General features: G+C 31.2%; 2 protein-coding genes and 1 long non-coding RNA gene across 3 annotated transcripts; all 3 read right to left on the reverse strand.

Moving 5' to 3' along the window:
* Positions 1-6,301: 6,301 nt before the first annotated feature.
* On the reverse strand, positions 6,302-6,826 carry LOC142520422 (pectinesterase inhibitor-like). The gene has a single exon (XM_075623400.1). The coding sequence runs from the start codon at positions 6,824-6,826 to the stop codon at positions 6,302-6,304; it is 525 nt and encodes a 174-aa protein (XP_075479515.1).
* A 1,730-nt stretch (positions 6,827-8,556) lies between these two features.
* Positions 8,557-9,075, reverse strand: LOC142520423 (pectinesterase inhibitor-like). The gene has a single exon (XM_075623401.1). It carries the CDS (start codon positions 9,073-9,075, stop codon positions 8,557-8,559), a length of 519 nt encoding a protein of 172 aa, XP_075479516.1.
* A 1,431-nt stretch (positions 9,076-10,506) lies between these two features.
* On the reverse strand, positions 10,507-12,343 carry LOC142520967 (uncharacterized). Its single transcript, XR_012814040.1, has 3 exons — positions 11,935-12,343; positions 11,377-11,435; positions 10,507-10,695 (listed from the first exon to the last, which is right to left on the reverse strand). It is a non-coding gene; the product is annotated as an uncharacterized LOC142520967 (long non-coding RNA).
* Positions 12,344-15,379: the final 3,036 nt, after the last annotated feature.

The following is a 15,379-nucleotide window of genomic DNA, read 5'->3' on the forward strand; positions in this document are numbered from 1 at the left end:
TACAGTGGTCCTTAAATTATTGTGAATTGTCATTAAAAAAAATTTAGTACATTGTGAGACGGTTTTATGGATTTTTATTGTGAGACGAGTCAATCATGTACATTTTTATGATAAAAGTAAAAAATTTAGTATAAAAATAATATTTTTTCTTGGTGACTCAAATAGAATATATGTCTCACAAAATTGATTTGTAAGACCGTCGTTTCACATGAGTTTTTTTGTGAAGGAGAAATTATTAAATTTTCATTATATTTCTTGTGAATAATAAAAACTTTTTTAATTAATAAAGTTAATTTTGTATACATTTATTTTGGTTCCTAAAACCATTTCTTTGATTATTACAAGGTAATAAAATCTAGTTGAATTATAAAATCTTTTTTGTTATTGAAAAAATAATAATGTGTTAGTTAAATTGAGTTTGAGCATTTGTATAAAGTTTTGTTTTTATTAATGGATTCATAAAATTTATTGTAAATAATACTTTGAAAGACCTTTCATTTGTTAATCAATTAACTATTTGATTTAACTATTAATCATAGCCTTTTAGATAATTAAAGTCAGCTCAAACTTGATTTATGTAATCTAATATTAAATAAAGCAAAAATTTGTGTGAGATGATCTCACGGGTCGTATTTTGTGAGACGGATCTCTTATTTGGGTCATCCATGAAAAATATTACTGTTTATGCTAAGAGTATTACTTTTTATCGTGAATATCGGTAGGATTGACCTGTCTCACAGCTAAAGATTCGTAAGACCGTCACACAAGAAATCTACTCCTCCAACTTAACCAAAGTGGAAGGGTTCTCGGTGGGCAATTTTTATGAGTATCGTCTGCGAAAATTTTAAAAAACGAACTCGTGTTTTTAAAAATCAAGCCTAAAATTCTCTCTAACTGAGGTAATTAATATACTCGAGTTTTAAAAAGACTTGTGACAATTAAATTCAATAATAATTTTATCCAATTAAGGCAATTTTGCAATATGCCGAGTTGATATAGGTTTGGTTTGCTAATACCTAATATCCTATTAGGCATTAATTTCGTGTTTTTCTACCTAATCCCCCGATATGATAGGACGAACTTGTACATTATTATCATTCTCATCATGATATCCATGTTTATTTTTTAAACATTTGGTCATGCTTAGAACACATGAACAACATTATAATAGCACGACGATTTTACGGTATTATTCTTCCTTAATGTATCAGAAATCAGACTGTAAGTAAATACATGAGAAAAGAAAGTCACAACTCAATATCTGTTTTATCAAATTTTAGTCGTTAGTTTTTGTTCACGTGACACTGATATGGTATGACGTATTCAATAAGTCAGTCGTCTCGTTTTGATATAGTCCAAGTGAATTCTTTATAGGCCATCAAGATTTCACAATTCTTTAAATGTAAAAATGTTTATTCTAATTTTACTTTTTCAATTTTCTAATTCGGAACTTAATTTGAAAGCCATATTTCGACCCGCACGTTTTCGGGATGCCACTAACAACCAACGAATGACAAGTGCTTTTCCTTGTGTGGATCTTATTTCAATGGGAAGTTTATGAGTCGATCCACCTACACGTCTTGCTTTTACTACTATATCGTGGAGTTACTCCACGTATTGCTCGACGTAAAACAGATAGTGAATTTATTTCTGTCTTTTGTTGATTTTTTTTCATGGTTCGACAGATAATTTGATAGCGGTAGGCCACGAAATTTTAATTATATGTTTTAGTGGCATGTTGTAACAAAAATTGACCACATTCGCTCACATAACACATGCGTGCTTTGTCCCTTTCCCAGCCTAGGTAAAATAGCTGCTGCCCGTATAATATTTGCAAACAAAAATACAATAAATCATAATTTATTTGATTTTTTATGTTTTCGACACACCCTCCGATGCTTAACTCGTACGTGAGTCGAGTTCGACCATGACTCAAATTCGAACGCGGCCGAGATTTAACTAGGTTTTGGGATTATATTTTTCACGGATTAATGCCGGTTATTTTGAGAGAAATTTAAAAAAATTAAATTAATTAATTATTAAAATACAGAAACAAAAGTTAAATTGAATTGGTTCTAAATTGAATTAGCTGGATTCGAAGGCCTAACTGAGGAAAAGGCTATGCCCCCCGAAGGGTCCCAACCGAGTTGTCCACTAGAAGTTGTGTGAGGTCCAAAAGTTGCAAGTGGATGAAGGAATCTAGACCGAATATTTTGATAAAATATTTTATTTTATTTTTAATTTCATTTTAATGGTTTTTTTAAAAGAAAACTAAGAAAATAATATATTATATTGTCACGGTATAACAGGTTATTAAATAATTTTGCACAATATATTTTAGGTTCATGAAATGGTAAATATCTTTTTGTTTGGTGCAATAATTGTCCCTGCTTGGTAGAACGATCGAATCGTGGTGCTTGTGCTGCTGTGCGGTTTAAAAGATTTGAGTTGCACCATTAACACTAGCTATAGCTTTTGGTAAAGCGACAAGCGCTCGATCCTACACTTTTGTAAGAAAATGGTAATTTTATTGTTAAAATATTTTTAAGCATGATTTTTGCGACCCACAAACAGACTATCAGTTAGTGTCGATGTTTAATCTCATATTAAAATGCAGATACCACTTTTTTCATTATATTTTTAAGCATGAATTGATTGTATAATGAGTTATCAAATAAAGTTTTTTTATACTTAAAAAATGCATACTTTAAAAAAAATTATATACATAAACATGATGACATAAAAATAAAATTATTTTGATCTCTAAGCTAGAAGCATATATAGTACAATAAAATAGTCATTAGATTGTTGCTAGAGCAAGTCTTCCGTCTCAGAAAATTAGTCTTTAAGACGGTTTTGTAGAAGTTTTTGTGTTGTCGTTATGACATCGTCAATATAATTCGCTTCCCTTCAAAAAATCATAACGGAATAAAACTAATCCAAATTAAATACATTTTAGCATAGACATTTTATTGAATTTATAATTTTATTGTCCAACAATATAATTTATTTAGAATAGCTCGACATTACAGTCATAGCTGCAATATATTATTACAGTTTTTTTTATTAATTTGGTTATTTTTTAAAAAAATTATAAATAAATGATTTCAGAAAACATTGGTATTTTGGATAACCTTGAAATTTAAAATCCATATGAGACATATAATCCATGGTTAAATTTTCCACACGCCAATGGTCACGGACTCGTGCACCAGCAATTTTACATATATAGAAACTTGAATTCATAACTTTTTGTAAAGTGACGACGAATACAAAATAATTGTTACAAGAGTTTACTGGGTAATCGCGTATATGAACGACTATAACCGAGACGTGTGTATGCCTATTACATAGGCATGTCTATTGCAATCGACATAATGTAGATGGTATATTTGCCCCAAACGACGGAAATGAGCCATCATGAAGGGCAACACGTGAAAAAGAATTGTTCGTGAATAGAGCAATAAATGTGCCCCCAATTTATGTATGACTTCAACGTCGTCTCATTGATCAATTTTGTGAGATTGATATTTGACTCGGCATATAAAAAGTATTATTATTTATATATAAAGTATTACTTTTTCATTGTTGATATGGATCGAGTCGATCTGTCTCATAAAAATAGATCCGTATGAACGTCTCGAATGAGGCATGTTCGAAAATTTAAGCGAAGACTGAAGACAACTGTTTTGGTGAATATGTCGAAGAAAGGTACAATATATATTTGATTTTATTTTAGAAAAATATATTTGTAACTATATATTTTTCAAATTATATACAACTCATTATATAAATAATTTTTAAACTCCAATATTTTGAGCTATAATAATAACAAGTAATATAGTGGATTTCTATAAGTGAAAAATTAGCTTAATAATAGTGATTGTGGTGGGAGATATAAACTAAGATAAGTAAAAATATATTATGAGAAAATTTAGTCACATATGATGGAACTCAGAGTACTTATTTTTCGGTATTCACTGAGTAAATTCTCGAACTAACACAATAACTTACAAATCATGCTGATCAGATAAATCACAATAAAAAAAACACTGATATTGATAATATTGATGTTTCATGGTATAACATAAAATTTACTCAAACGAATACATACATGTTCAGAAAAATAAAATAAAATAACAGGCAGATAATAATAATAATAATAATAATAATTATTATTATTATTATTATTATGTGCAAACTCTTTAGTGGGACCCGGAATTTGTTTCCAAGTTTGCAGACATTAATCGGGTTTATGCCCTAAAATTTTTCTTTCTTTCTTTGATTCAAATGTAGATCAATGGTTACAGAATTTCGTTTGACTCATTTGAAAAAAAATATATATAATTACCATGCTAAATCAAGATTGAGTCGATAAAATAATGGTCGTAGACGTTTTTACGAGGAAATTTTGTGTGATCTGCTAAGAGAGTATCAAATAATGAACATTTATTTTTATACGAAATGAAATTTTTTTTTGAGTAATTTGATATATTAATAAGAAAAAAATTATATAAAATTATCACTGCTTGTTATTTTACCATAAAACTGATAGTGTTGAATAATTCAAATCTTATAAACAGTGCAAGCAAAAACATTTATCGATAATTTTACAAGTGATAAAAATTATTGCTTCTCAGTTATTCCCAAAAAATAGATGATCTTGAATAATTCAAATCTTCTAAAATGTACAATAAAAAATCATTTATCCATCATTTTATCAGCAATAACTATTATCCCTTCTCAACAATTCATCTCCCACTGAACAACAATAATTCACTATGGCTAGAGTATGTTTTTTGTGAGAACGAATCCTTATCTGTGAGACGGATCAATCATATCGATATTAACAATAAAAAATAATACTTTTATCATAAAAAGTAATACATTTTCATGGATGACCTAAATAAGAGATCTGTCTCACAAAATACGACTCGTGAGACCGTCTCACACAAGTTTTTGCCTATAGCTACTCAATTCCGAAAAAAATTCAACTATCTTTATATCAAGATATTCGAAGTTGGGACCAAGACTCATGTAAAAATCATAAAATAAATATAATATTCATAATAAAATAATATTAATCAATCATTGAACATACGTAGCATAATATAAATTTATTATCAGTATGAAGAAATGTTCGAATAAATAAAATAAATAAATGTTTTATTAATGATAAAAAATTCGATCCTCTTTTTTAACATATAATAAAAGATATATATAAATATTATATGAAAATAAATATTTGTCGGGGGAACATTACATGATAAAATTGAGATTCGGATTCAACGCCGTTCCCCGTAGGAATTTTGTATTTTGATGTGACCGTTACTCATTCCGTCACGAGTTCTAAAACAACCCCCCCAATGGGGGGGCGGGGTTGCGGACTTGAAACAGGATTCCAATGGAGCACGATGGCGGATTTCAAAAACCTTATTCAATCGGATTTTATTTTTCGTTGGTAATAAAAGGACAATGTAAGCAACAATTTAATTGGATAACCGGCAGCCACGTATACACTTTTTTGGTTGTTTTTAATGACACGCGGCAACACTTAACCGACTTATTTCCGTTCAATCCAAATTATTATTAGTGCACCGCACGCAAACACTACAAACTCTGTACTGTAATTTTGATATATAAATTTAAAATTAAAAAATAAAAAAATAATTTCAGTGAAAATTGAACTTATGACCTAAAACCCAATAAACAATGACTCTTTTCGCTGAACTACATATAAAATTTTAACATTTTATTAATATATATAATTTTTAAAACATACCATTGCACAAAAGTTAGTTACACTAAATGTCTCAGACTTAATAAAATGGTATAGATATTATACACACGCAACGCTTTACGTCGAGTTTGCCAACATTCTTATTTCTTCGTTGTATATGTCAGTACAATAATTGTTTTTATTGAATAGATCAATCAAAACATGACGTTTGTGTTCCTATAAGATTTTAAAATTTTGAATTATATTATTAATATCAACTATAATTTCTTATAAAGTGTCAAACGATAAGTCCCACAATTAATATCAATATCAAGATCATGAGTTCGATCCCCGTTTATGCCAATGAATACAATTATTGAGAGAATAATTGTTGAAGTATAATAGCTATCCGTTTTTGCTATTGTACAATTTAAATGACTTGAATTATATCGTTATCATCGATTATAATTTTTGATAAAACGACGAACGTAATACTCCAACTATAAGAAACATTTTATTAATTTTTTTGAATTCAAAGTTTGTCGTCGATCAGGTGTCACATATTCGGTGTAACATTAATATCTACCATGAAACATTAGCTATTATTTGAATAATATTACAATAATTACTCAACTGCACATTATCTCTCGTAAGAGGAGAAGGCAACGAACTACCAATAAACGATTGCTCGCAAGCAGTAGCTCCCTGACCCGCGTCGTTCGCATGCCGATAAAGGTACATGTAATGCGCTTTCCTTAGATCATCCGGCGCGATTCGTAGAGCAGCCAATGCATTGTCGTACGAATGCAAGCATTGGGTCAGAACATTTTTTAGTTTCGGATCAAATGCGAAGAATAATCGTTTGTTGATATCTGACCTGGTTTTCCAAGCTTTCTCCGTGGCTTTATCAATGGCGATTTGCCCTAGCTCCGGCAGGGAAGTCGTTCGGGTGGCCGGGTCAGCCCCGAACACGTTCAAGCAGAAAGCTATGTCTCTAGTTTTATCGCATACATTTTCGAGAAGTGTAGGCGTAGCATTTGTTGTTACAAATAAATATAAATTGATGACAAGGAGAAAAATAATCTTGTAATTAAGTGAGGATGCCATTATTGATTTGTGGTTTATGAGATTTTTAATTTTTAAAATAGGATATATATAGCTAGACAAATATTTCTATCAATGTTTTTTGCATGTATTAATGTGGAAAACAGCTAATTTAATTAATGGGATTTGCTCAATATCTTTGGAACAATCAGGTCAAGATCATAGAGATTAATTCAAGATTTTTAAGATAAAAAAAATTGCTAACTTATCTGACGTCATGTTAACAATAAGAATAATAATCGGAAATAAAAGTTATCATATCGAAACCAAAATTTAATTAAACAAAAAGAATCATAAATTTACGAGTAAGGAAAAAATTCCCAATGAGAAAATAGGAAATTTAAAATATGAAAAGATAAAGTTATAATGTTTCATTAAACATCACACTCATGTAAAAATAACAATATTTAAAACATAAATATTTTTGTGAAACGGTCTCACGAGTTAATTTTATGATATAAAATTTTAATTTGGGTCACCTGATATTTTTTATAGTAAAAATATTACTTATTATTATAAGAGTATGTCTCTTGTGAGACGATCTCACGAATCTTTATCTGTGATACGGGTTAACCCTAACGATATTCAAAATAAAAAGTAATACTCTTAGCATAAAAAAAAATACATTTTCATGGATAATCCAAATAAGATATCTGTCTTACAAAATACGAACCGTGAGACCGTCTCACATAAGTTTTTGCCTTATTATAATATGAGTAAAGTTGAATCATCTCATAGATAAAAATCTGTGAGACCGTCGATCCAATTCATTTTATTATTAAATGTAATATTTTTGAAATAAAAAACAATAACTTTTACTAATATTTTTCATAAACGACTCGATTCTGAAATCCATCTCGGAATGTCGTAATAGTTTGTGTGATATTTAGAAATATAAAACAACTAGCCACCGAGACACATGCGTTGCGTGTGTAATGAATATATGAGGCTAATATGTTAAACATTCATGATATTACAACACCATGATACCAAAACATCTTGTACTTGATCCATAAAAGGCAAGAGATTCCAAAGCTTAAATAAATATGCCAAACTCAATTTGTTACCTCACATGATATAGGTGTTGATCATAAAGATAATATTCTTTTGAAGCAATAATATCATCTCATGTAAAATAACAATAAACTTCAATGTAAAAGAAGTAAACAAATATTCAAAAGATTGTCCAAAAAATATGAGAATATCATCAATCAAAAATTTATTCAATATAAAAACCTAATTTGTCTTCTAATTCAGCTAATAAATAGAACAAAAAACAATTAAAGATATAGTTATCTTTAAGCATTTTATGCATAAGCTACACACATGATGTTTAGCATAATAAGAAAATATTCATTTTATCGAATCATATCATAATAAAACATAAAAATACAAAATAAATAGAACAATCTATTAAATTTTCATGAGCACAAAAAATTCCAAGTATGTTTATACAAAACCAAAAAACTCGATTATCTCGTTTGAAGAACAAATCAACATGAGGTGACATAAAAACATTGCATCCAATTCAAAACCAACATTTTCTCTTAACAAAACATAAAGACAATGTACATCTTTTACTTCAGGTTCAACGTGAGACTGTTTCACACAAGTTTTTATACAGTTATAAATTGAAAAAGACGTAAGGTACATAACCTTTGTTTAAACCAATCAAACACTGCCACGTATACATGAAAACTCGATGTATATATATTTATATATAATAATATATATTAGTTAATAGCTATTACTTCAATAATGTTACAATAGTCACCCAACTGCAGATTAGCTCTGGTGAGAGGAGAAGGCAACGATTTATCGATAAATCCACGCTCGCAAGCAACAGCTCCCCGAGCCGCGTCGCTGGCATGCCGATAGAGGTCCGCGTAATGCCCTTTTCCCAGATCGACCGGTGCTATTCGTAGAGCGGCCAATGCACTATCGTACTCATGCACACATCGGATTAGCACATCTTTTAGTTTCGGATCCGACGCGAAAAATGATCGTGTCTTAGTATCTGCCCTGGTCTTCATAGCTTTATCCGTGGCTTTATCTATGGCGATTTGCGCTAGCCCAGGCAAGGAGGCGGTCCGGGTGGCTGGATCGGACCCGAATACGTTCAAGCAAAAATCTATGTCTACAGTTTTCTGGCACACTTTTTCGAGAAGTGTGGGCGCAGCAGCATCTGTCGTTACGAATAGATATCCATTGACAAGGAGAAAGAACATCTTGTAATTCAGTGAGAATGCCATTGTTGTTTTTCAAGAGAAAAAAGTTCTTGCTTTCACAGTTTATGGGTTTTTAAAATCTTGAAATTTCGGGTATATATTATTAGACAAATCGTTCTATCAAGGTAAGTGGATCGTAGGAACATCAAATGTAGCAGAAGATCTCGTCCGCAAATGGGATGGGATTTGTTCAAGATCTCTGAACCAATCATCTTTAGATGACAATGATTATTATTCAAGATTTGATTGGCAAATTATAGGTTAAATACTTGTTTAATGAATGAGATATATATGGGTAATTAACCACGAATCGATTTCAAAGACGAGACTACATACGTCTGACAAAATGAATAATAAAATTAGAAATATAGGAATTTTTAAATTACGAAAAAATATACATATAGAGAAGTACATGATTTTATTTAAAAATTACAATCCTATAATAAAAATATATTAATTTTTATGTTAAAATATAGCTTATTATTGTAAATATGAGTAGATTTAACCAGTCTCACGAATAAGTATATGTGATAGCGTCTCACGAGATCATACCTACTGTAATTATAATTGTTGTTATAAAAGGAATAATTTTAAAATGTTATAACCATCATTAATCATATATATATACATATATATATGTATATATATATGTACAATAAAAGGAACAATATAATTTAAATATTTAATAGCTTTCTCCTTGTCAATATTAGGATTTTGTTTTCTCTAAACAACTTTTAGAATCGGTATCATGTAAGATGATCTTACGAATATTGATCTGTGAGACGGGTCAACCTTACCGATACTCACAATAAAAGTAATACGCTTATCATAAAAATAATATTTTTTTATATATGACTCAAATAAGAGATTCGACACAAAAATTGATACGTGAGACAGTGAGACCGTCTCACAAAAATTTTTAGAGAGATTTTCTTAAATAGGCTTCACACAAATACTATAATCAATTTTAGACTTCACTTAAATTAATTTACCAAAATAATCTTTTTATCATATCAAATTACAAAGATATCCCATATCTTTTAATTCATATATTCACCATCAATTTCTTCATCTCAAACTCTTTATTTTATTATCTCTTCAATTCTTGCGTATAGAAGGGGCCGTGAAACACATCAATCTTATTTCTTTAAACAAATATAAATTTATTTTTTCTTTTTTTTACCCTTAATTTTTATGCAAAAAAATTTGATTATATATTGATATTATTGTGTTCGTAGGTATATGGGTTATAGCAAACTCATTCTGTTTTGAAGATTTGTTGTGCATACTCATAAACTGTTAGCATGGAATAAGGTAGAGACTTAATTGAGGCTATCTGTGGGGACCCGGACGCTGATCTTCTTCTTAATCATCTTTGGGATTTAATTATCAATTAAGATAAACAGGGTCTAAAAATTTTTCTTTTTAAAATAAAGTGCGTAAGGTAATGGCATCTACATAATATACATATCTGTATAAAACTACATTTCAGTATAAAGGTACAATAATGTACAACAGTCTTTTCAATTAATCTAAGGTTCAACTACTAAAGTTCAAGTAATAAAACCAAATCTATCCAAGTCCGGAATCACCACGCTAAACTCGTCTTCTCTCATCATCTTCTCGACCCCGATCTTGTCCCACCTGTTGTCATGCACACATACAAAACAAGACAACAGCCGGATACTCTGGTGAGAATAAATCCCATTATAAAACATGGTAAGCATGCATATAAACAATCTAAATTATAAACATGCTATCATGGACATATTTAAAAGTAATAGATTTCATAATCTATAAAATCAAATCAAAATAAGCATGCAACTCAATTCAGATAAACATGCAGTTTAATCAAATCATAAACATATACTATCATGACTGAAAGCAATAAAGATGGGTTTCATAGTCTATGAAACCACATCCATAAACGCATGCAGTTCTAGTCAAATCATGTCTAGACTCGACTCAACTATAACTCTAGGGATCCCGATATGAATATGACGATCTATCATCTACCCTACCAATCGGGGTGACGGTACGTCTTATTCCTAGACTTCGGCCTGATCTATATCCACATCTACAATAGGAGACTGATCTTCCCCTACGCTGTCATATAGCCGAACATCTAGAAGTTTGACTGATCTGTCAAGACTCCCTATCTTAAATGCAACAAATAACAATCTGTAATTAAAGCATAGCATATCAACACATAAACAAAACATATTCATATCAGAATATAACAATAATCTAGTATGTGATTTTGTTGGGAAACTCAAATAGGATCTTATTTGAGTCGTGTCTTCCCGAATATCACATGAATTATACCTTTGTCGTCCCGGTCTGACGAAGACGATGACCTGTATTCAAATCTGTCCATATCAAATCTGAAATGACAATATCGAATACACTGTATCAGTGAATAACTCAATACACAATCTGTTCTGATTAATACTCAACTCAATACACAATCTGGTCAATATCAATGTAATCTCAATCACTATCATATCTGATCAATCTAAATCAATACTGAATCTGATCCATATAAATCCAATAATTCAAAGTAAGACTTGGTTTGCTCAAAACTCAATCTATATCAATTCCGGCGGCATAACGGCGCAAATTCGATATACCCGGCAACTCAAACATCATTAATCTGATACCAACGACTAAAAACCTCACAATATCAACCACAACATAATAAAATCTGCACCTACTAGGTTCGAACAACATGCTGGATTTTTCAAACCAATTCATATGATGTCCGTTCTTCGATCCGATTACGGTTCTATAATCTCTATATACTCAAGAACACATATCAACAATTAAATCACAAATCCTCCAACATCTAAATTTTGAAACATGCTGGAAATGGATGAAAATTACCTCCCCTTGAAGCTCTTAAGGTAAGGATCAAGAATCTATACTTGGATTAATAAGTTGATGGTTGGATGTTGAGATATGAATTTTTGAAGATCAAAATCCTTGAAGGAACCCATGGAAACTCACGTTTTCACCCTTCCAAGCTAGGCATCCATGAAAAAAATGAAAATTGGAAGGGAATGCCACGTTCAAGAGGTGACCAAGACAAGTGTCCCACTTAAATTTTCATATTTGCACTTTAGTCCCTCAACTTTTCACTAATTGCAAATTGGCCCCCGCTCAATCTTTTTAATTCAATTCAATCCTAAATAATTGCAAACATCTTGGAATATAATTCAACACTCCAAAAGTTTCCAATTACATACTCTCGGATTAAAATAATATCATCTTTATTATCTCGGGCCTTACATTTCTCCCCCTCTTAGATCTGAGTTCGTCCTCGAACTCATAATAATCCATTCAGAGATATCAGAAGAAATGCATAACAGAGTTTAAACCAAGAATTAAATATCTGATTCCAGTCTGGAATAAAATTTCACTAAGTATAATTGTCATAATACTTCTCCAATCCTTCTGACAGAATCAATCTCGCATTACTGGCTATACAACATTCGTATAAATCAATCTACAGCTCATCACATATCAGTACCATCAGCTGTTATCAAATCTGTTTATCTCAAACAAAGACATATACAATCTTCAGCTTCAAATACCAATCGTCATCCTCCGACGTTGGTTTCTTAAATCTGTCCATTCTGAACTGTCTTAATAATTATTGTCATATAGTAATTCATACAGTGACAATAAGTCATAACAACTAGTGCTAACATCCAGCACTAAAGCTGTACCAACATCTTCTAATATCTGAATAATACCATCTGACAGTCTGTTAATCTGTAAAACAAGCTAAGAGAGAGCTCGTGATATACTCGGTCACAAGTATAAAATCAATCAAAAATTACAATCTGATATAATCTATTGTGGCATTCTGATCTTTCTGACCACTTCTCTGACATCGATCTGTGTTATTTGGTCATGTGTGTACGTTATCTGGTACAAACTAATAGATATAGATTGAACAATCTGTCAATCACAATCATATCATATCATAATCTGGAAGTATTGCAGTAATCTCATTACGAGACTCATCGAATCATACTCCCCATTTCTCGTCAAAACTATACAAATTCTGTAAGAAATCTTCTGATCTTTATCTTTATGTCTTCATTTGTTGACAATGTAGACATATCAGTACAAATTCTGCCAACATTTCAATACAAATTCTGTCATAACTGATCTAATCTGTCTATATCAACATTATCTGCTCAAATACAATACATTCTCAATCATCAACTGAAAACTGAATCCACTACGGTGCATTTCTGACCCTATCTGTGATTTCAGATTTGAATTTTCTCGGTATAAACGAATCAGTTAATAACATAAATTAAAGAAGAAATACCTACCTGGTATTCAGCTTTGACTATCGATATCAAGCTTTGCTGTACAATTCTGACACATCTGACATCATAAGATAATCAATCTCATATAAAACACAATCACATATCTGTTACTCTGTTCTGATTATTGCAATCAAATTCTGAACACTCTGATCCCATTTCTGAATTACTGAAATTCTCGAATTCAGCTCTGATTCGGTTTGAACTATATATACTCTCACCGATTCACAATAATCTGTAGCATATACGGATTCAAAAACAACAATAATACCAAATCAGAAACCAAATATCAATATCCTATACAGATCTAGTGAGTTCAGTGAACTCATAAAACAATGATTTCTGGTCAATATCTTCATGTCATTCTGATCAACTGTTATATCTCATCTGCAAATAAAATATGTTCCCCAAAACAATATAAGATGTCTCAAATACTGATTTAGAACAATAACAATACTCAGCAGATATAAAGCAACAGTCGAATAAAATAATCTGCCAAATCAGAAAAACTATATTTCTGACATTTCTGACATTTCTGAACTTTCTGGTCTTTCTGATATCGGTATCTTAGCAGTCACTGATCACAATCTCAACGGTGTCAAAATCAATCGGTATACGAACTTCAGATAACGCATACTCTGAATACAATCTGTTTCAAGCAAGATTCTTATCTGAACAATTTCTGTATACAATCATCACAGTTATCAGAATATTCAATACAATCTCCAGATATTCTATTCCATCAATCAGATGCTGCACTTATACCAAAATCTCATAGATATAACAAGTATAGAATCATCAGAACATCTCTGAATATACTGACACATGCCAAAGAGGAACACTAAATCAAATGTAACTCCTGGTTGATACTTTTCTACTAATCTTTCAATTCTTTCAATTCATTCTGTATCATTCTGTACATTCAATATCATTTTGTACTGAATTCTAAAACAACAATCAGTATCTGATCTAAATTCAATTCTGAAATCTATCTGTCTGATATAAAGCAAATCTAAAATCTTATCTGGGCAATATCAGTCAATTCATATATCATTGACAAATCTGCCAATGCTATGCTCGATTTCAGTAAATCTACTGAATACATAAGGATACCATCTGTTCTTTTCTGTATTAATCGAGTCATAGACAATTTAAATATCACAGGAATTCTAAATCTAGAATACTGTGAAATCTCTAGTCACCAACCATATCTGGTCTGAATCTTATACTCTCCTGAAAGGAATCTATAATAATTCTGTACTTGTTCAGCATATTAACATCAATAATGCAGTCAAATCAGAAAACACAAGTACATCATAATCTAACTCGATCTTATTTTCATCTCACTGTAGTATACAAGATGTCACAAAAATCTCTGATATCAATTTTTCTTTCTCAACAAGCAAAGACATCAATATTACAGTAATACAGACCCAACAGATAATGCATATCTCCATGCAACTCATTCAAAGATAATCATAGCAAGTGCATTTGTATATAAATCAATACATATGCAACATAATCATAAAAGATTAGTACTTGTCACTATGTCACCTAGTGGTTCCTGGGTCTGTCCCTCGATCACATATCCACATGGTCCAGCCCTCTAAGATCTGCGGGAACCTCTCTGTGGACAAACCTTAGCAAAATGCCCTGGCTGTCTACAAATATTGCATCTACCAAGCACTCCTTGGCATTGCTCTGAGGAATGTCTCCCTCCGCAAGTCCTGCAATAGACCTCAGTATGACTTGGACTGGAACCACTTGAGCTAGAGGAACCACTTCCCAACTTCTTGAATGGCTTCTTTCGAGCTTTCAGCAAATCTTGCTTCCCACTCGTACTGCCACGCTCAATTCGGAGAGGGGATTGCTGTGTCTGGGGTTGCTTCACACACAACCTTGTTAATTGTCTAATCAGACTCGCCTCCACTCTCTTCGCTCTACTCAAGATATCAGCAAAATGGTAAGGTCGCTGCAAATTCATCAAT

The sequence above is a fragment of the Primulina tabacum genome, chromosome 12 (assembly GCF_025594145.1).
Source record: "Primulina tabacum isolate GXHZ01 chromosome 12, ASM2559414v2, whole genome shotgun sequence".
Classification (NCBI taxonomy): domain Eukaryota; kingdom Viridiplantae; phylum Streptophyta; class Magnoliopsida; order Lamiales; family Gesneriaceae; genus Primulina; species Primulina tabacum.

Bases quoted from the DNA above. Each gene is read 5' to 3' on its own strand.
- LOC142520423 (XM_075623401.1), bottom strand. From the start codon at position 9,075: ATGGCATTCTCACTGAATTACAAGATGTTCTTTCTCCTTGTCAATGGA.
- LOC142520422 (XM_075623400.1), bottom strand. From the start codon at position 6,826: ATGGCATCCTCACTTAATTACAAGATTATTTTTCTCCTTGTCATCAAT.